Source organism: Chelon labrosus (assembly GCF_963514085.1).
Source record: "Chelon labrosus genome assembly, chromosome: 17".
In the NCBI taxonomy this organism is placed as follows: domain Eukaryota; kingdom Metazoa; phylum Chordata; class Actinopteri; order Mugiliformes; family Mugilidae; genus Chelon; species Chelon labrosus.
Window position 1 is genome coordinate 14,074,620 of NC_140350.1, and position 22,235 is coordinate 14,096,854.

General features: G+C 41.3%; 3 protein-coding genes across 3 annotated transcripts in view; 2 read left to right on the top strand and 1 right to left on the bottom strand.

Annotated features, from left to right (window-relative positions):
- Window positions 1-905: 905 nt before the first annotated feature.
- alox5ap (arachidonate 5-lipoxygenase-activating protein) lies at window positions 906-4,179 on the top strand (the record flags this gene model as incomplete). Its single annotated transcript, XM_084564149.1, has 5 exons — window positions 906-1,360; window positions 1,456-1,537; window positions 2,868-2,938; window positions 3,857-3,938; window positions 4,017-4,179. The coding sequence occupies exons 1-5, from the start codon at window positions 1,291-1,293 to the stop codon at window positions 4,177-4,179; spliced, it is 468 nt and encodes a 155-aa protein (XP_084420275.1). The 5' UTR covers window positions 906-1,290.
- Window positions 4,180-4,224: 45 nt separating this feature from the next.
- On the bottom strand, window positions 4,225-6,464 carry medag (mesenteric estrogen dependent adipogenesis). Its single transcript, XM_084564148.1, has 5 exons — window positions 6,076-6,464; window positions 5,867-5,994; window positions 5,475-5,590; window positions 4,750-4,917; window positions 4,225-4,655 (listed from the first exon to the last, which is right to left on the bottom strand). Exons 1-5 carry the CDS (start codon window positions 6,276-6,278, stop codon window positions 4,641-4,643), a joined length of 630 nt encoding a protein of 209 aa, XP_084420274.1. The 5' UTR covers window positions 6,279-6,464; the 3' UTR covers window positions 4,225-4,640.
- Window positions 6,465-7,799: 1,335 nt separating this feature from the next.
- The window catches only part of b3glctb (beta 3-glucosyltransferase b), a 32,640-nt gene continuing 18,204 nt past the window's right edge, over window positions 7,800-22,235 (top strand). Inside the window, exons 1-4 of the mRNA XM_084565393.1 lie at window positions 7,800-8,328; window positions 11,094-11,131; window positions 11,232-11,271; window positions 11,654-11,763. Of these exons, the coding sequence (XP_084421519.1) occupies window positions 8,118-8,328; window positions 11,094-11,131; window positions 11,232-11,271; window positions 11,654-11,763 (399 nt within the window). The 5' untranslated portion in view covers window positions 7,800-8,117. The remainder of the gene's footprint in view (window positions 8,329-11,093; window positions 11,132-11,231; window positions 11,272-11,653; window positions 11,764-22,235) is intronic.

Below are 22,235 nucleotides of genomic sequence, written 5' to 3' on the forward strand. Positions count from 1 at the left end.
AATGTGACAAAACAGTTGTTCCCATACCGGGAGTCGAACCCGGGCCGCCTGGGTGAAAACCAGGAATCCTAACCGCTAGACCATATGGGACCTATGAGAACGTGTGACTATCACGGTTCTTATTCCGTCATCAATACTATATCTCTTTCAGTAGATCTTATACGTAGACAGATACAGGTACAGATACATCTGCAGGTAAAATTCAGTTATAAATAATAAATAATTTATTTTATTTTTGATTATTTTTGGACGGCACACGCAGATAATTGATCAAGTTGATAACTGATAACTGAACAGTTTCTTGCGTGTGTAGTGGCTTTAATGGAATTAATTAATTCAAAGATAATTATTAAAGAAAAAAATCCATAAATGTACAGGTATACATTCAAATGCAGTGAAATTCTCTCTCAGTCCTTTAAAATTGTATATAAACAATAATAAAAATAGTAATAATAATAATAACTACGAATAGATTAAAAACCCACAATATTAAATAATCATTATGGGAAGCTGCATTACCATTCAAAAGCACATGCAGGTGCTGTTTGACTGTAGGTGGATGAAATCAGACTAAACCAGTCACAGCTTTGCTTAAATGTTAAATTTTATGCCAGATTGACTCCATGTATCTCATCATTTCTGTTACTGCTCATGACGAAGATAAAGATTTGCCATACAAATCATATGATATGTGCTGCACATATTTGCACTTTTACTTGTGAATGGGTATATTTAAAGTGCATTTCCAACAGATTTCATTCTCTAAAACGTCACAGCACACTTGTCATATCAGGAAAAGCAAAGGTGTAGTTAACTGAATAATTGCACCTGTGTTTTTTCCTCAGTGTCTGCAGCAATAAATAATAAAGCTTTCTTGTCTCGGGCGCTTACTATTGCATGAATATTACTATAACAGACTTTCCACACATTGCTCTTGATCGGAAATACAGCCAGAATTAACTGAAGGCCGATGAAATGTTGATGTAAATTCAAATTTGCAAAGCACGAAGCTGTACTTGTGTGTGTGCATGCTGTTTGGCAATCTCACGCAACTTGTTTGCCCCCCTCTGTGTTGTGCCAAAGCATCATTTGAATAAAGAGGAAGTCACACACTAGCGTGTGTGTGTGGGATGGAGGTGGGATGGGGAGTACATGATGTCACAGAGGGTGAGGTCAGGTTTTATGATCTGCAGCTGACCGTGAGCAAGTGCACACTTCTGGACGTGAAAGACAAGCTTCGCTCCCCCTCAGTGTCAGCATCCACCTGCTCCAACAGCTTCCAGCTTCATCATGTACAACATAGTGGTGGAAAACATCTACCTCCTGGTCATCGTCACCCTCATCAGCGTACTCCAGAACGGTGAGATAAAAGTGTTAACCCTTGGTGAAATAATGGCATTAGATTCATCTGATTTTCTGACAGTGATTCACTTCTTTTTGTCTCTGTCTTTTAAGCATTCTTTGCTCACAAGGTGGAGAGGGAGTGCCAGAGTAAGAATACCCACACATCTGCTTTTGAGCGAGTCTCATGTGCCAAGTAAGTGATCTTTATTCTACACAATGATTTCACTTTTAATCTTGTGAAACACCATGGATGATTTTTATATTAATTTTCTCATACAGCGAGGATTTCCTCTTGGTTTTATATCCCAGCGTACTTTATGTCCTTTGACAGAGAGTCCTCATTTCCATGAACGCTTCTGCACTGAGGAAAAGTTGTTGGTACACTGCTCATTTGAATACTTGTTGGGAAAGAACCAACAGTCAATAGGAAAATATTAATTCTGTCAGACCAGTCAGTGGATTCACGGAAAAGCCATAATTAGATCCAGCCCTACAGATAATAATACCAGCAGCAGAAATCTGAAGCTAAAAATCCAAATCCACCATATTTTAACTGACAAACATCCTCGCATTCAGTCCGACCGCTCTATCAGTCCACAAGCAACAGTGCACTTCCTGTTTGGAAACATTTGAGCCACATCCTGTCCTGTTGGTAATGTGAAAGTTTCCAAAAAATTGCGAATCTCTATTGTGACGCAATCGTTAGGTGACAGTTTGAGCCATTCGGCCGCCTGTGGAAAACGAAGCGGGGCCCGTTTACAGAGCGCCCACAGTTTAATGTGACCTTAAACTGATGCAGAGTCTATTGACTAAGCAGGCCTGCATCTAAATGGTTGTTGTCGTTATTGATTCAACTGGCATTTTCTTTTTCTCAAGAGATTTTTATTCAAAATTAAAATGTCAAAAGGCACGAGCAGGTGTGTCACACAGAGTGACAACATAGCATTTCCTATCATGCACAGTATGTCAAAGATTAGCAGGAAAACGTCTGAAACAACTTGATTTTTCAAATTACCTAATTATAATTTATGGAGCAGGGCGACCTGATGGCTAAATGGTTAGAGTGCAGTACACATGGCCTCAACAGCTCCTTCCTGGCTGAACATTTACCCAAAGTAATTCTCAGCTCTATATCCTAATTATACTATAGGAAAATAATACTTAAATTAAAAGGCTTATTCTCAGATCCGTATATATTTTCTAATTCCTTTCATCACCCTTTAATGTGTTTTTTAATGTGCGACTGGAAAAGGTTTGAGGGCTATGCCTTTGTGCAACACACTGAGCTGACTATTGCAGTGTATTGCAACAGGCAGTACGTGCAGACTCTTAAGAGTGGGCTCACTTTTTCCTGGCTTTGCTTCTCTAACGCTCAGAAAGCCACACAGTGTTTTACAGCTCATGCTCTTTTTTTTCCCTTTTTTTTTTTTAGCACCTTCTCTTCTGAGGTTTTTATACTGATAAAAAAAACCATTTGCGATTGTCTCACAGTCTGACTTTCTTGAAATGATTGCTTCTTCCAGTCGTAACTGCATGGATGCTTATCCCACCTTCCTGGCAGTGATGTGGTGCGCCGGCCTGTGTCTCAGTCAAGGTAATCATTAATCAGTGTCGACCAAACACTCGCACTCTTGTCCTATACACAGATACACACACCCACACAGAGTCAATTCAGCTGAGGGAAGACAGGAAGACTAAATATGTTTTTAGATACAGATCTTCAGATCGTCTGTGGTCACGCAACCAGACGCTGATGTCCTGTTTTAACACGACAGAGCTTATTTGCTTATTGAGGAATCCCTCTCAGCGGGAATCTAGCCGACATAAAACATTCATGTTCGGATTCACTTAACATCATGTGCAACGTAAAGACTCTTGGGACCGGCGCATAATTAATCAGAATACACAGACTTTTTGGCAGGAGACTGTGAATTTGACATATTCACTGAAACATTTCCGTTTAAAACCCACTTTGGCCACATTAGAGATGTGTTCTCCAGGGAAGTTAACCTTCTACAAGATTATCAGCAGCAGCGCTTTAAGCTACTTAAACCTGTTTTTTAAATCCACTTCCTGGCCCTCTGGCAACATCTGTGCAGAGGTGAAAGCAGCAGTCAGGTCCTGAATCACCGTAAAACGCTCCTTTACAAGGGAAAGACCTGTAGATATGTTTGGTTTCTCTGACTAATATATTAAATTACTAAACACTAAAGCCATCCTGTGTGACTCATTTCTGTTGCTGTAGCGGCTGGAGGTGGAGACAGTTTTATATACAGGGATGGCAGATAAATTCTAGGGGTCGATTAGAAGGAAAGGCTCTGATGAATAAATGTTTCCATGTTGTTTAAGGCGTCTCAAATGTGACCCTGGCAACACCACCAACTTAATCTTTAACAATGTGAGTCACAGGTGGTCAAAAGCGGACAGAGTTGCATGTGTTGTTACTATATATGTAAACCATAGTCAGTTTATGTAAATAACCTTTCTCTCTCTGTGCGTCCTCTGTCTAAAGCTCCTGCCTCCTTTGCCGGGATCATCTACCTTATGGTCAGGCAGAAGTACTTCATCGGATACTTGGGACAAACCTCTCAAAGGTAAATTAATCCAGGCAAATCTATGTTTTGCTCCGTAGCGTCGCACAACTCATTTATTTTTTTTGCATTTCCGTGCAGCACGCCAGGCTACCTGTTCGGAAAACGCATCATCAGCTTCCTGTTCCTGATGTGCGTCGTGGGCATCTTCAACTTCATGCTGACGCGCTACTACGGCAGCGACTACAAAGAATACGTAGAGACCATCACCAGCGCTGCATCCGCTCTCCTCCTCCTCCCTTAGCTCGCCGTGTGCCGCACAACCTGACCCGTTGCATTACTTTTGTAAAAGCATTTATTGTATTGGAGGTTGGATAAAGAAAATAAATGAATAAAAGCTTCCCATAAGCAAATGATGATTCATTTCAGTTGAATAATCTGCAAACACAGCAAAGACTTGATCCTTTTACCTCCTTAAAGAAAAACATGTGATATATGTGTATGATGAAAAATATGTTCATGCACGTCATTGCATTTCCTTTCTGGTCCTTGTCGGTGGTGTCCACACCCCGAACAGAAGACACATCTGGAACCGAACAGCTGGTGTGGGGAAGTTCCTGCAGTCCTCAGAGTCCTTAACGTTGACAGGATGGCATTACAGCCATTCATCTGTTGATCGAGAAACTCCTTTTTCCCTGTTTTCTTGAAGGAGCAGACTCCACCAAATACTCAACTTCGCCTTCCTCTTTTTCTTTTTCTTCTGGTTCATGTCAGTCTCAGCTTCAGTGGAAAGAGACGCAAGCAAAGAACACATGTTAGACCGACTGATGACGAATAAACAATAACAAGACAGGATTCATTTAGAGTAACAGACCTTAAATTTTCTTTTGCTGAAGCCAAACCAGTGTGGGAAGTCAAAGAGGGCATCGGAATAGTATTTCAGGGTGAAAGAGGCGTCGCTCCACACTGGTCTGGCTTTAATTAGGTCGTCGGTGGTGACGTTTTTTGCTGCCCAGCTCTCCAGCGCTTCAGTCAAATCAATCTGAAATAGGGAAAGATACATTTTAAACCCGAAATTGACAGCAATGTACACCAACTGAACTTAACATTATGACCACTGATGGGTAAGTTTAAGGATGATTTTGACAAGGGCCAAACTGTGACGGCTAGACGACTGCGGTGAACCAAGAACAGGGTCGTGGGCGGCCGAGGCTTATTGACCCGTGTGGTCCGATGCTGGAAGAACTTGGGTCCTGACATTCATGTGGATGTTACTTTGGCATCTATTCGCCTACGCTACCCATCTACCGACCACGTACACCGCTTCATGTAAACTGTATTCCCTGATGGCTGTGGAATCTTTCAGGAGGAGGATAATGCTCACTGCCACAAAGCAAAAACGGTTTAGGAATGGTTTAAGGAACATAACAACAAGTTCAAATGTTGGCTCCAAATTTCCCAGCTCTCAGTCTAACCAAGCGTCTGCGGGGTGTGCTGGACAAACAAGTCGACTCAACTTATAGGACTTTAAGGATCTGCTGCCAACGTCTCGGTGCCAGACACCACAGCACAAAAAGGGAGGTTGCATGAATTCCTTACTTCCACTCTGTAGCTTTCCCCGGCCACAGAGGAGATAGTCCAGTCCAGGCCTCTCTCCATTTGCCACTTGATAAAAGGGTTGTTGCCATCGATGGACACCACGTACTGCTTCAGCACTGAAACAGGGTTAAAGCCAATTCAGCAGGAAAGAAGAGAGACGAGAGGCGAGTTTTGCAGAACAGAAAAAACAAAAAACATGCTGTAATGTGGCTTCAGTTCTCGGCTGCCACTGTAATTTCTCCACCACACCCAGCTGCAACAGTCTGGAAGCCAAGCAGCATGAGTCACCTATATGCCACCAATCTGCACGCAGTTAGCAGCCTAAAGCTATAAAATACAACATATAATTACACATAAATTACTCTTAAGATCTTTGCAAGAGAGTTAGTTACCTCCGGCTCCACTTTTGTTTGCCACTGAGATGTTTTCTTTGCAGGCAGACACCAGAACATAAATCCTCTTGGACAGGAGGCTCTTCCTCATGCTGGTGTACTCCCACAGATTGTGCATTTTTACTTTTCTGCGTGAAAATAAAAGAGTTATATATTTGTTTGTCCACATAAAGACACGCATGCAATGCTTGTGTGTGAGTTTTTCTCACCTTCCCAGGGAGTTTTGGAAAACTATTTTCCCCATGCAGGACTCGAGATCGTCCATGAGCACCAGGCTGTTCTCCTTGTTGTTGTTGTGGACTCGGTAACAAGAGCCGAGAGTCTCCACGGAGAAACCTGCCGGCGGATTTCTCAGAAACTCCCCCACTTCTGTTACCCTCATCCCGCAGTGGGGCAGTTTGTTTATTGTCATGTTGTCAGGCTTTCTTATTCAAGGCACCTCCTCCTGCTGCTGCTGCTGTGGCGGCTGCTGTTTACACCGCCTGTCCCACATACGCGGCTTTAATAACCTCAGACTGAAGTCAAGCGTGATGCGTTTACGTGACTGCACTTCCGGTCTTTTTCAGACAAAATAAACCCCTCCGTTTGTGTGTAGCTGGGGTTCATAGCTGTTGTTAATTAATCTACTGATGAAGCCACACAAAATTAATTAATAAAGTCATAATTATTATTATTTTAAAACAGGGAATAACTGAAATAAAATAACAACAGCTGATTTCAGATGTTCAGCAGTAAAGATTGGCTGCTTTTGTCTAACTGGTGTAAAACAAATAAACAAATAAATAAGTAAATAATCATGACTGAATAAATGAAAACGGAAAAGAAAAAATAAATAAAATAAAACACTGAATAACAAAGTTATTTAAATAATTTGGGGTGGGTTGAACAGCTGTGAAGATGCCAATCTCTGTAGAAAGTGTAAATTACATTTTTCATGAATCGTTTATTTTAACAGATCAAACATACAATGCAATTGGTTCGTATAGTGTATAAATGAACTAAAATCATATGTAGATAGTTGTGCTAAATATCTTAATTTTCCTTCAATGTCGCCACCCTTAGAGTGAGTGTACTTTTATTTTGAAGATACGCCTGTTCGCTTCCTGTTTCAACAGCATGACTGACCTATCCTCATGACCAATATATTCCAGACACTGAAGACTAAAAACCAACTGATCGAGGTCACTTTATAAATAAACGAGAACCATAACAAAATATTTAACGATGCTGGAATCTCTGACTTTATTGGAAGCCATGTGAAGGCAGCACTGAGTCTTGCTCTGGAAAATAGGCTCAGACAGACTCTTAATTTGTTTAACTATGAGTCAGCTTAGAGCCTTTGTTTCACTTTATCCATACATGGGTTTCTTTTCTCAAAGCTACATTCGTAAACCACACATAGCTCTGGCTTTATTGCTGCCTAGAGCTTGATTAGGTGATAATTCACAGACATACAGTGACTTATAGGGGCCTATATCTGCACATAAACACTCTCCTGATACTCCAAAGCCTGCACAAAAATGTGAACACTCACAACTGAACCAGTTTAATTTTTGTGGCCAAGGCATCCAAGTTTTGTCTCTGCGGTCGGGAGACTGTTGACTCACTCATTCTTGAAGTCTCCACCAGTCTGCAGTCACTGCCTACAACAGAAAACATACTCTCAGCCTACTCTCAGCCTATTCTCATCCATAACTGTAGCTGAAACACTGTAAACAAAGATTTCTGGTATGTTGACCTATTCTTGGAGTTTATCTTTCTTTGTTTCTCATGCTTAAATGACCTATAACCTACTTGTGGAGGAAATGCAGACACACATTCCCTTGCCAGTTCATTAGGAACACTATTGAAAACGAGTGCATTGATACTGCTATAACAGTATCTTAGATTCGTGAAGGTTACGTTGTTCAGAATTTCTTTAAAATAACAGAGAGAGATGTTGATTCAACTGGTTTGTAGTATTATTGAGTGGCATTGTGTTGCTGCAGCACGTCAGCCTTACAAAACTGACTGTTAATTGAAGTAAAAGTAGCATTACATGTGAAACTAACATTGATCGTTTTAACAGAGTGTCCCTGAAGTGATCTCCAGGTTTATCTAATCAGTAACTGCATTATTTTCTTTTGGCTGGTTTTAATATGTAAAACAGTCAGTTTCTACCTGTCGTGAAGTAAAAAAATAAGCAGAAAATAAAAGTAATGCAGCTCAAATTTGTGTGTAACTACATTAAGGCGTATGTGTGGGCCTAAAAATGCCTATTTCACTGCCCGCTAGAGGTCGCTACAGCCCCGCACTACCACTACCACTACCCCAGTATACACAGCTAGTAGAGGAATGTAGTCAACCAATTTCTCCGGTTCGCCATGAAAAGACGGTGATTAAACCAGCAGCCTCGGCAGCCATGTTACACTACAATGTCTTCAACGCATGTAAACTGGTCGCTGTGCTTCTTATTTGGCTTGGTAAGTGTGCTGAATGTCCCACCGAGACACATACACCGTTAGCTAATCCGCTAAACAAAGCTGGACACACTACCGTTAGAGTCGCGACTAACGACCGGAAGTTAGGAAAATCGGAACCTCAGAATAATAGTTCATGTATTATAAAACTGTTTTAAAGTTAAATTAAATGCCGGAAAGCACATCTGAAATAATTTATTAAGCGACTCGGTATCATGTTAACCCATTATTCGGGGACATTGTTGGATTTGTTTTATTCCCGGTGTAAGAAAAAAAATGTTGTGGTATATTGTTTTGAAATTCCAGACCGGAAATGTTGATTTTTATACAACTTGACATACACTGAGCACATACAGGCCAGAACAGGTGAACCTGTTGGGATTTATGAGTGAGAAACGGTTTAAAATAAGTACAGTGATGTTCCTCAGGTTGGTCTGATGATAAAGCTACTTTGTTTTGATTATCTGCACAGATAACATTACATGGTAAGACAGGAGTGACCCTAGTTTGTTATGTTTGTACATGTTGGTCCCCCTTTTATGATTATCTGTTCAAGGGGTTTGTCACGTCATCTTCTCTGATTGGTTGTTGAGAAAGTTGTCCCCCAGAGATCAGTGTTTGGCCCACTACTCTGTACTTTGTATGTACAAAATATTTTATTCCTTCCTATGTGTACGGTAATATCTTCTATGCCACCAGGCATTCTTCAGATTACAGACCTGCAGACCCCCTGTTTAATACAAATAATATAAACCATAAACTCAACAAATGCATTTCACAGTCTGTACGTGCTGCAGATGAACATGATATAGGAATTTGGTAATAGAGCTGATTGTCAAACAAAACTCACATTGAATATCTGGCTCGGACGTGATACATTTTCATATCAGTGGTGTGGTGATCATTACTTGCATTGAGAAGGCATGGCTTTGTTGTCTAAGTTGAGAGTAAGTAGCCATGATACCAGATTATATGTACAGTAGAAGCTGGCTTTGAAAAGTCCCAACTCTGAACTGAGGTAGTCTGGTTTCCAATACCACGCACCTTACCACTGGAATTAGCTGCAGCACAGTTTGAAGATAAATAAAGCTAATAATAAATCAAGGGAAACTCCAAACTCTGGTGAAATCCAATCAGACAAAAGAAGTGGGGACAAGTGTGGGTATGCAGGGCCTTTAATACAGACCAGCAGTCAACAACTGAATTAATAACAATACAGATACAGTTGCAGACTTACTGTTGTTAGTTACACCGGGGCTGCTCCTGGATTGACTGGCTCCTTTAGCTGTAGAAGTGTTCATTAGGCTGATTTGTGTGACTATTTATTTATTTATTTGACATATCCAATAACACTGTACCACAACATTTAAAAAAATAAACAGAATTTTCAGTCTATTAATCAGTCTTTTTTAAATTAGTTTGGCAGCTTTATCATTTCATAGCCGGTGCGTATTGGTTATTTTTTACCTGTTGGTGGTTTGTTATAGTGATTTACTATTATTTTGTTTACTCATACCTACTGCTGAATATAGATAGCGAGGACGGCATTAGTCAGACTAATTGGAAAAAAACTGCAGAGTCACCTGTGTGAGTAATAGAGCCATGAGCATTGGGTAAAATGAGACAATGTTTGTCACGTTACGAGTAATTCAACACCTCCAGATTCACATTTGTTCTTTTTGAGGCAGACTCACCAGTGGCACCTTTTCCAGATCTGGTGTGAACACATTTATGCTGAATGATGATAAAAAAAAACTGTCCATCATTCACAGCCTCATTTACAACATCTGTCACATTTTTTTGTGTTAATGAGCGTTCCGTGTCACAAAGAGCTGCACAAAAATGGTGCTCAAAAAGGCCAAGAATATCAAGTAATACTGATCATCTGCAAAATTTAGAATAAGATCTTGTATAATATTGGTCAAACATACTATAGGATCCTTCAGAACTCTTCCACAGGAGATAATTTGGACATTGACCATCTTGTGGCAATTCACTGCCCTGCTGGGAAACTTTTGGACCTGGCATTCATGGATGTTACTTAGATGTGTACCAGCCACCTAGACCAGACCAGGCACCCTCACCCCATAGCAATGACACTCCTTGATGGTAGCAGCCATCCCCAGCAGGATGCAGCCTGACACAGGCACACACGCACACAAAAATGGTTTAGGAACAACTAAAAAAAATAAAAAAAATCATGAAGAACAGCACAAGGTGTATTTCTGGCCTTCACTAGATCCCAAACTGATCAAGGCCCTCCACTAACAATGTCCATGTCCATTCTCTGATGAGTCACAACTGTCTTGGAGGCACAAGGGAGATGTACACAATATTAGGAAGGTGGTCATAATGTTATGCCTGATCGGTGTACGTACACACCTACAAGAAATGAGTTCTCTAGTTTTCCAAGTGAGAACCTTTGGAGCAGTGGGCAGCCATGCAAGGCGCCTGGGGAGACTTGGGGGCTTTAGGTGCTTGCTCAAGGCTCCAACTAACAAGTATTTAACATTTATTCATGTGTTTTTAATACTACTTTTGATTAAAAAAAAGAATGTGCGCCAGAAAATTGTTATTAGCTCAAGGTGACATGTTCTATTTAGAATAAACCTTGCTGAAACAGAACATTTTGTCTATCATCAAAGCCACCAGACTAATTTCCCCTTGATTGACATCTCAGCTTCCATTTTAACTGGCTACTCGGCTAATTGCTGCATTTTATTAACATGTTGTCACCGTTTTTCCCTTTCTGTTCTCTCCACGTAAAGGACCCTCTGCTGGAGACAAACACCCAGTGTCTGCTAACGTAAGTGCTGCCCCTCAGATTCTTTCTGCGTTATCATGCTCCATCATGTGGCTCAGCGGTGTGTGTCAAACTTAATGAGAATCCCTCCGACCCCCCGCAGGCCGCAGAGCGCGGGGAGCGAGCGACGCACGCCTCTGTCGGTGAGTGAGGGATTTCATTGCAGATGATCTGATATTAGCTACCAGCCATTTGGGGGCTGAAGCGAATCAGTTTTTGCGGTGCATATTGATGAGATTTGATTTTCCACGCCGCCCCTGTGTATATTTGCCACCTGAAGTCTTCATTAGCGCACAGCTGTAGAATGTGAAAGAAAATCTCATTACAATAAACAAATCTGATGTGAGGAGGGGACTGGGTATGAGTTTGAGGAATATATTAATAATTTGGAAAATAAGATTATTCACAAGACTCTTATATCTGTACCTTAAATATAAAGCCACAACCTCAACATGGCTTAGTTTAGTCTAAAAACTCTCTCTGCTTTTAATTATTTGTCATCCCTAAACCATTTCTTAAACCCAGGGTTGGAGGAAGTGGTGATTGTGATCCAGAGTCAAAGGAACTCCTACCATGCCCGTCGCGGTAGCCAGAGGAAGGCGGAGATTCTGCAACAGGCAGCTAAACTCGGACAGGTAACATGAAGCAGGATTCTAGGCACTGGCGTTGTGTTGAGGTTAAAACTTTGTTGTGGTCTTTCTGGTGAACCGTTTGACTCCGCATATGCATGTTACAGAAGATAAAATGAGATGGATGCAACCCCCAAAATACGTAGTTAGGTTTTAGCACAAGATTAAATAATTCCATAATATATGCAAGAAAAAATAGTGAGTGAACCCTTAAGAATTATCTGCACCTGTGGATAAGTTTGCTTTGAAAGTAAGGTTACAATTATGAACGAACACAGTCTGTTTTGACTAATCACACACAAATCATCAAGGCTTATTATTTTTTTTTGCAAAAAGAGCCTTGCATAGCAACAACACAATACGGAGGGGACATCGTCATTCGGAGCTGCTTTGCCATCCCTCGGTCTGGATTTCTCTCGTCATGATCTCACCCATTAATCCAATTATAGGATAGCCGATGTCGGGATGGCTTTCTCTCAGATGACGCTCAGTCGGATGATGCAGCGGGACAGTGACCCTCAACGTTAAATACAGGATGGGTTCGCAGAAAGCTCACCTTTTGACATTAATCCAACAGAGATGCTGTGAAATGTCCTCAACAGAGATCAATCATCCTAATCACTTGATGAAAAAAGGTTCTTAAAGGACGATTCGTCCTCATGAATGTTGCCTGATCTAGTCTGATTCACGGCAATCATAAACTCTAATTTGAGATTATTCCTTCTGAAAAGAGGTTCATCATTCAGCTCAAAGTTTCCTTTGCTTTTTATACAACAAAGAATTATTTATTATTTGCAGTTCGTACCGAGACAGATTTTTTTCAGTAGGAGTCAAATAATTTTATAATCGTCAAGACCACAAAAGGCTTTCCTTCTGTATGAACACGATGCAGTGTGCTGGCAATTACAGGGTAATGACAGTGACTCTTAATATTGCATTGCTGTGGTATTACGCTGGCGCCAATAGGTGTCCTCCTTGCCATAGAGCCTGTCAACCTGAGCTCCCTGTGTTCGCACAGTAATTATTTAACAATAAATGCCTGCAGGTCGGCTGTGGAAACCAATTTGTCATAGCCCTCATTGGAATGAGATGACAGATGTGTGGACATGGCGGTGTGCAGCCGAGACACGGTTTGTTTATTTCCCTTTGAAGGGAAATGGTTTTGTGGAAGAAAGAGCCGGTCATGCACAAGTCTTTGATTCGTTTTCAGTCTAGCATCACTGATGGGAGAAAGAATTGGCAGAAGGGAGTCAGCAGGAGCTCAGTGGGCAGATTTCTGCTGTAACGTGAACAATCAGACTTGTCTGCTGTGAAGAACAGAAGGTAATTATTTTTCTTGACAAATAAAAAGTTTGTACGGTCAAGGCAGTAGTTGTTTATAGTCAAATTAATATGAAAACCTCACACAATTTATGGAGCATCATGTCACCACTACAGACTTGTTGATCTCTAATTAACAAACCATTATGTGTCGCTTTGGAGCAGCTATCTGCAGGTCACTACATTTGCTTGGGATAAAAAAATAAATAAAAAAAAACGAATTAGGTCCCGGCTTGTCTCGGCCTCTCTCTGAGCGTGTCATCTTTATTTTGTGAGCAGGAAGATGCTGCCAGCAGTGATTGGATTTGCCACATCTATGATTGCTTTGTTTTGAAACTGCATTGTTGTTCTTGATTTACGCACCGGTTTCTCCCTGAGACGCCGACAGAAAATGGACAGAAAAGGGTTTTGATCCGTGGATGTGCTGTATATTGTATATCACACAGTGTATGCAGTATATACAGTATATATAAGAGATGTACCACAGTAGGATAGACGAGATGAGAACTTTCACTTTTGCAGTTTGCTTCAGAAATATCTCTGTGAACAAGTATCTCACTGTCCAGAGCTGGTTTGTTTGTGTTGTTATTCAGGATTGTTGCTGTGGGGCAACACAGACGGAACATCAAGTTTGCATAGCCAGTATAACAAGCATCACATTACTACACACACACAAAAAGGAATAAATACAACAAAACGGTAAAAAAAAAGACCCCTCCCGTGCCCTGATTTTTATGAATCATCCATTAATGCCCTGAAAGTGTTAAAACAGTCCACCAGAATCTTTTACTAGAACAGATGCAGCTCCAAACATTATCTCCAAATTCCCATTTTACTTTGACAACGTAACAAGAGCTCACGACATGATGGATTCATCCTGAACCACATCTCTATCAATCGTAAAACCTTCTGTAATCCTTTTATCAGCTCGGCTGCATGAATTCTGGTGAATAGAAAACAAACAAACACAAAAAAGGTAAACAACAAAACACAAATGAGAAATTGAACTGCTTGTAAATATATAAACTTGCCAGGATACGTTTTGCATCCACCTCTGAGTTCTTAGCTGCAGACGCTAGAAAGGTTCATATGTGTGTGGACATAATGTTTGTTATTTTACTAAAACTTATGTGTGTCAGGCTGCATCCTGCTGGAGATGGCTGCTGCCATCAAGGAGTGTCATTGCTATGGGGTGGGGGTCTCTGGCCTGGTCTAGGTGGGTGCTACATGTCTAAGTAACATACTTCTCCTGTGTCAGTGGTTCTTCTGAGTTCTTCTCCAGCTCTCGTTGGTCATAATGTTGTGGCTGATTGGTGTATATGATTACTATGTTCTTCCTAGACTGATTTCATGTCAGTTGGTGGTAAGACTATTGACATGTCTATTAATATATCAAACTCTATAAAGTAATTGTTGAAGTTTCCATTTGCGCGCTTCAACATGTCGTGTCATACTATGAGGGGCCGTCTGGGACATTATTTCAGAATTAGCTTGCATATACACAAGTGAAACCAAAGTCATTCACACACTATAGTGAAACCTCACACATACGCATATGAAACCATTCACGCACTACAGTGAAACCTCGCACATACACATATGAAATGCTCTCGCACACTATAGTGAAACCTCGCACATACACATATGAAATGCTCTCGCACATACACATATGAAATGCTCTCACACACTATAGTGAAACCTCGCACATACACATATGAAACCATTGACACACTATAGTGAAACCTCCCACATACACATATGAAATCATTCACACACTATAGTGAAACCTCGCACATACACATATGAAATGCTCTCACACACTATAGTGAAACCTCACACATGCACATATGAAATGCTCTCACGCACTATAGTGAAACCTTGCACATACACATATGAAACCATTCATAGTCACTACTGAAACCTTTTTGAATATTGAAATGCTCACCCATACTAGTGAAATGTGAATACGCATCTGAAAAACGCTAGCGAGTTCAACATTTTCAGTTGTATGTGTGTGAGCATTTCACTAGTGTGTATGCATGACAATTTAAGTGTAAACGGAAGGTATTTCAGTTGAACCGGAAGGAAGTTGAACGAGGACCCACGCTGTAATTGGTTTCCTTGACAACTTTTCAGCAATGTATGTTAGATCCTTTTCAGCAGATTGATCACTGGTTACATACCGTAAATCCTCTAATATTGGCCTGTATTCCATTAGCGGCCGGGTCTCCAACATTGGCCGGTCTCACTGTTAGCGGAGGTAAATAAAGGCCGGTCTCTAATAGCGGCCGGGGCTATTATTAGAACCATCGTTTTTCTGGGCAGGCCTCACCAGGCCAGCTGACAGTCTTGCCTGGGCCCTGGACGAGATAGTTTTAGATGCCCCCCCCCCCCACACACACACACACACCCCACCCCCGCACGCATCACTGTGACTCTCTCTATCGCGCTCTTCTCTCTCACCGGTAGCCTGACTCCGTCCCGGGACAGCGGGCCCCTCCCGCATCACTCTCTCTGTCACCTGACTGCAGCTGGATCTCTCTCCTTTCTGACGGAGCTACCAAACTCAACTGTTTCTGTCAAAGATAACGTGTTGTGTCAGGCTTTTATACAAGCTAATGGACGTTAACATTAGAGCTAGCCTGTTAGGTTACGTTACAAGTCTGGTAAACGTTGGCTGCGCTGTTGCTCTACGTTCACTTTACTAGTCCCAGCTTCACCGTCACCAACTTTTTTTAAATATTTGTTAAGAAAATCTTTAAGGTCTCTATTTTCTTCTTCTCTTCTCTTCTCTTCTCCTCTTTTCTTTCCTTTTCTGAGCACCGGACTTATACTGGACATTTTGAGCGTACTGAACTTCAAATCAAACGAGACAGGATTGTTTAAACTTTGGAGCCGTAAGGTGTCTGTTGTCTTCTGTTATGAATCAATAACTTAATTATCACCGTGTATGGTTAAGTGTTTACAATGCACTACCGGTATGTTTGCTACGTTTTTGTTACCATATTTCTACACTGGAATTTAGCCTGAATTACCAGTGTGTTGTTAATGTTCTGTATGCATACCATGTTATGGTAACTGTACGTTTTCAATAAATGAACCTAGTATTTTATAGGTTCAAATAGACACAAAATCTTGTTTTTATTCATTCAACTGGTAGTTCGTTTTGCTCAAATAGAAATTGAGGCCTGCCTCTATTTGCGCTTGAGTAAAATAAAGGCTCGGGCCTGTATTAGAGGATTTACGGTATGTGTATGTGTGAGGTTTCACTATAGTGTGTGAATGGTTTCATATGTGTATGTGCGAGGTTTCACTATATTGTGTGAGAGCATTTCATATGTGTATGTGCAAGAGCATTTCATATGTGTATGTGCGAGGTTTCACTATAGTGTGTGAGAGCATTTCATGTGTATGTGCAAGAGCATTTCATATGTGTATGTGCGAGGTTTCACTATAGTGTGTGAGAGCATTTCATATGTGTATGTGCAAGGTTTCACTATAGTGCGTGAATGGTTTCATATGTGTGTGTGTGAGGTTTCACTATAGTGCGTGAATGGTTTCATATGTGTATGTGCGAGGTTTCACTATAGTGCGTGAATGGTTTCATATGTGTATGTGCGAGGTTTCACTATAGTGTGTGAATGGTTTCATATGTGTATGTGCGAGGTTTCACTATAGTGTGTGAGAGCATTTCATATGTGTATGTGCGAGAGCATTTCATATGTGTATGTGCGAGGTTTTACTATAGTGCGTGAGAGCATTTCATATGTGTATGTGCGAGGTTTCACTATAGTGTGTGAATGACTTTGGTTTCACTTGTGTATATGCAAGCTAATTCTGAATAATGTCCCAGACGGCCCCTCATATCATACTGTGTGTACTATAATGAATTACGGTGCTCTGTGAAGGTTTGCATGTCTGATGAGAATGTCAATAAACTGTGAAGTAGCCATTACTCAACACCGCTATTGGCTGATACTGCAGCATACACTAAGTGTGTGATTTTATAAACTTTTAATTGGAAGTTTGGGATCATTTTTGAGACTATTTTGTATGAGCCCATGTTTTCTTTGTAAAATGTAACTGACTTTTTGGTTTACTGTTATATTCTCATAGAAATGAGCTGTAATGAAACACAAATCTAATATTCTTTTTAGTTTTTTTTATGTTTGTTTTGCTTGAAGATTTTTTTAATAGAGACTTCTCTGCAGTGTACACATTGACACTCAATTTGTGAACTCGTAAGTCCAAGAATAAGACGATACTCGATATACCAGCCCAGATGTCTTTAAGAGAATGTCTGAGGTTTTATGAAGAGTCATGTTCAGTTTTTGGAGACAGAGTTAAGGGTCCTACACAGTCTGAGTGGAAATCTGCAGACACTATTTAAAGGTTTACAGTAGCACTGCAATCTAACTATCGATTTACTGTTGTATTCTCATTCAAAGAAAGTTGAATAAAACATGAGGAAAAGGGAGTCGAGTACAGTTTAATTGGCACAGAGCTATCTGAAAGAATATTTCCACCATAATGTGTCATGTGCTAAATCCTTATCGATATCAGTTTATGTAGGTTTTCTATGTTGTTGTTGTTGTTGTTGGGGTTTTGCTTGGGAGAGCCGTGTCTGCAGTGCGTCTTGAGAGAAGAGAGTGAGAGGTATGAATAAAAATGACTGAACAGAGACTTCCACAATTCTCAAGAGAGTTACAGTTATATAATAAATAGGAACTTCAAGCGCATATTCTCAGCTTAAACTCGAAGGTATTCACATTCAGACTGGAGGAATTAGGAATCAGTCCCCCGTGGCATTATGTGGAGCACTTTGTGGACGCCTGTAAGAAGATAGTGCCCTAAAAGAGGAAGTCTCAAGACACTTCTTAAAGGTTTCTGTAAAGGTACTGCTATTTATATTTAGATTTACTGCCTTGAGGAAAGGAGCAGGAATAAAACATTAAGAAAAAGAAGATTTTTATTTATTACAAGAGGATGCATGTCTTTAGTATTTTATTATTTGTAGCGTGAAACACTTTATCATAATGTATTGCTTTTTATACTGTGTATACAAATGGTTTTATCATGAGAGCCCTGACTTCATGAAAGAAAATAGTTGAAAAGAGACATCTGCCATGTTCAAGAGAAGCGTGATGTGACTGCAATGCACACCGGCAAGATGGGAAAAAATCTTTTTGCTGTTGCACCCGCTCGTACTTTCAAAGAAATATCTGCTGTGCACCTGGAATACGGGTACAGAGATTCTTTAAGGTTGTCTCAAATCTTAAAATCAATCCAAAGCCAGACTCGCATGCTGTGGAAAGGGTTACCACATCCTCTGAAAGCTCTCATCATTACCTTCCATATTTTATAAATAGCACATTTGGATGCATGCGTGTACAATCATCTCTGCGTGTGAGCTCGCACAAACGGGCTGTGATGGGAGTGTGTTGTCTGTCTTCATTTGACATTCATCACAGCCAAACAGACCTTGATTGTAGCAGGTTACTATGAATAGGGGCAAGGTGTGCGTCATTTCTGTAGACTGACGTAAAACCAGATGTTTATTTAGAGTGAAGGCGGGGATTAAAGGTGACTAAGACTCTGGCTTCCTGACAGCTTGTTTTCTCATTTGTGTGGTGACATTTAATGGGTTTTGACATTCAGTAGTGACACACCTGTGGTCAAGATGTCACTAAACTATGGTCTGTAGCATCACAACATTTGTTGATTATCACATCACATTCAGTTGTTTATTGCTTTAATTGCAGGCTTTAAATCCAAGACGTCAGTTTTTTTCATCTTTTCAGCTTTATCATCATCACAGAGCTGTCATTTGGCCTTTTGCCCGCTTCTCACCACCTTCAAGAAATTGTTGAAAAACGAATTACACCTTCAGAATCTTCACTTTCAACAATGTGTTTGTCTGTTTGTCGAGACTAAACCCACCACAATGCAACGTTACATCAATTGCTCGATGCAATTTAGTACTATTATCTGACCGAGCATTTCCAAGGCCGTCTGCAAGGTCAGACGCTGCAATTGAAAAGTTCAGGCCCTGCATTCAAATTCTGAGAACGAAGAGCCAACTTTGAAAGGGAAAATGTTCCTCTCTCAAATTGACACGTTTAACGAGCGGCCCACTCCTACGCAGGGCGAAGTGCCTTTGTGGCAGTTTTGGAAATAGGCTTGTGCACTTTGTTATCAGGAGTTGTATGAGGAGGTGAACGCTGCACTCATACAGTATGTGTCCTTTTCATTTGAAGCCACAGCCATCATATACACCCATCAACCAACACTATGGTGGATGCAGAGAATAACAGTGATTAACTCATTATCGTGGTACCTGTCGGTCGGCGCGATATAATAAGCAGTAAGTTAAGTTTTTTCCTCAAAGTCTATGTAAGGAAGCAGGAAGAATGGGCAAATTTAAGTGACCGTTTAAGAGAAAAACAGAAAGACTTTCAACTGCAGGACTGGGTTTCACTCAAAATCATAAACCGTCAAGTAAAGCATGACAGCAAGAGAAACTTGATCAGGAATTTAGCTCCATGAACATTAAACAAGCCTTTCAGAAAGTAAAAACACTCACTGGTTATGATCCAAAATCCAGATTATCTGCAATAACTGACCCTGCCTCATTTGCTGAGGACCTGAACACCTTTTATACATGGTTTGACAACATCAACTGCTCAGAGGAATGCAGGGCAGTACTGGAAGATCTACGGAGCCAGTACTTCATGCTCCCTTTACAGTAGAGGATGTACGCCGACACCTGAACCAGTGCAAACCGGGCAAGGCTCTGGGGCCAGATGGCATCCAGGCATTCATGCTCAAGGACTGTGCCTTGGAGCTATACCCCATTCTTCACACTATCTTCTGGGAATCTTACAGGACAGCGTCAGTGCCCACCCTGTGGATAACATCTGTTGTCATACCAGTCCCCAAAAAACCCCACCCTTTAGAACTAAACCACTACCGTCCAGTTCCACTTACCTCCATAATAATGAAATGCCAGAAAAACTGGTGCTCTATATCATCCTTTCAATTGTCAGACCACAGTTTGACCCCCATCAGTTTGCCTGTAAGGCCAAAAGGGGGACTGACGATGCTGTGGCATGCCTCCTTCACTCCCTCCTACAACACCTGAAATCACCCGATAACTTCGCCAGACCCTTCTTCATTGACTTCCGTTCTGCTTTTAACACAATGCAACGCCACTAGATGTTCAGGAAACATTTTCACCAGGACACACAGCGCAGCCCACAACTCCACCCACAACCATACCTGTATCAATAATGTTGAGACAGTGGACTGCTTCAAGTATCTTGGACTCACCCTGGACAATAAACTGAACTTTGAACAACACACCACATATATCAACAAACGCTGCCAACAAAGACTCTCTCACTCTCTGCCATCCGCAACTCAAAAGCACTTTCTGTTGCCCCCCCAACTTCTGTTGTTATTTTACAAACATATAATTCAACCCATTCTCCTCTTCTGTTCAGTGTTTTTCACCTTGTTAACTGTATCCAATTGGAACAAATTCATACACTTTACACACAATGCCTCCAAATATCATTGGCCACCCCACGCCCAACATCTCAGACCTCAACAATAAAGCTATCACAGGCAGAACACGTGCCATAACCCCCTCTTCCTATTCTTCACACTGCTCCCATCTGGTTGCAGATACAGATCCCTGGCCTGGAAACAGGCACATTATGGTAGGAGTTTTTTCAACTCTGCTATAGCGGGGACTGACCAAAACACCCTGTTAAGTGTGCATTGGTGCAGTCTTGTATAGGTATCTGTGTATGTATATACCATGCACTGTACAGACTGTGGCAACAGATTTCCTTAAAGTACAATAAGGAGGGCCAGATGTGTGATGGCTAGATTACTCAGTGAACCGACAACAGGGTGTCCAAGGCTCATTGATGCACATGGGATAGTGGAGGCTGGTCCATGTGGTCCAATCCAACAGACGGGTCACGTGGATGCCCGGGTTCGTGTCCTGTCAGAGTCAGTGTGATGCTTTGGGCAATGTTCTGCTGGGAGACCTTGGGTTATGTCATTCAGGATTTAGTTTGACGCATACCACCTACCCCACTCACCCACCAAAAATGTACACTCTTTCAAGAATACGATATTCCCTGGTGCCAGAGGCTTCTTTCAGAAGGTCAATGCACCCTGTCAAAAAGCAATAACAGCTGAGGAACACAACACAGCTGGATGTGCTGGAGAAACAGATCTGGTCTATGGAGGCTCCACCTCGCAACTTCTAGGACTTAAAGGATCTGCTGCAAACATCTTGGTGCAAATACCATAGCACCCCTTCAGGGGTCTAGTGGAGTCTGTGCCTCAGCGGTTTAGGGCCGATTATAAAAAGGGGACCTACACAATATTAGGCAGATACTATCACCTCTAAAGCCGGGTGGAATAGCGTCCTCATTAACTTAAATCAAAGAGCATTAATGTGTTGTCACTCAGTTGTGGAAGTAAGGACCTGATTTCTACCGAGACGTTAAAGATGTGACAGACTCTAAGTGTCTACCTATTCTTGGCTGTACTTACATTATTACCTCTTATTGTGTCTGTGTCCTTGCTATGAATAGCTGCATGGATGAGATTTGTGAGTCCTCCTGTATGACTCACTTGGTTGGTCTTCCTGTTGTGTTCCCACTTTGCAGCTGTAATCATCAAAACTGTATAAAATGCCACAGAGCCGGGGCATTCCTATGGATTACCCGGTTGAGCATAAACAGTAGTGGCATGGGTTCGATTCCACCTTGCACCCTTTGCTGCATGCCATCCCATCTTTCTCACCCCATTACCTCATCTGACAGCTCTCCGATAAAGGCACAAAAGGTCAAAAATAAATAAATAAATAAATAAAAACTTCACACAGCTCGCACAGCAGTATTTGCAGATGTTCATACTCAACATGCTGCTGAGAAGGCCTCGCTACCCAGCAGCATATCCAGGTACAAGCAGTAGATCACTTATCAGTGCCAGTGCAGCGTGACTCATCTCGGCTCATTTAATCCTGTTCACCATTTGTTGGATGACTGCAATGGTCAGGGACGTCCAAAGTACATTTACTTAAATATTGTATTTTCATGCTGCTTTATATTTGTTTGCGTTCCTCAACATTTCAGAGA

Coding starts and splice junctions, on each gene's coding strand:
- medag (XM_084564148.1), bottom strand. CDS start 6,278: ATGACAATAAACAAACTGCCCCACTGCGGGATGAGGGTAACAGAAGTG. Junction 5,591..5,866: donor AAACAAAAGTGGAGCCGGAG/GTAACTAACTCT, acceptor ACCCTGTTTCAG/TGCTGAAGCAGTACGTGGTG. Junction 4,918..5,474: donor GGGAAAGCTACAGAGTGGAA/GTAAGGAATTCA, acceptor TCCCTATTTCAG/ATTGATTTGACTGAAGCGCT.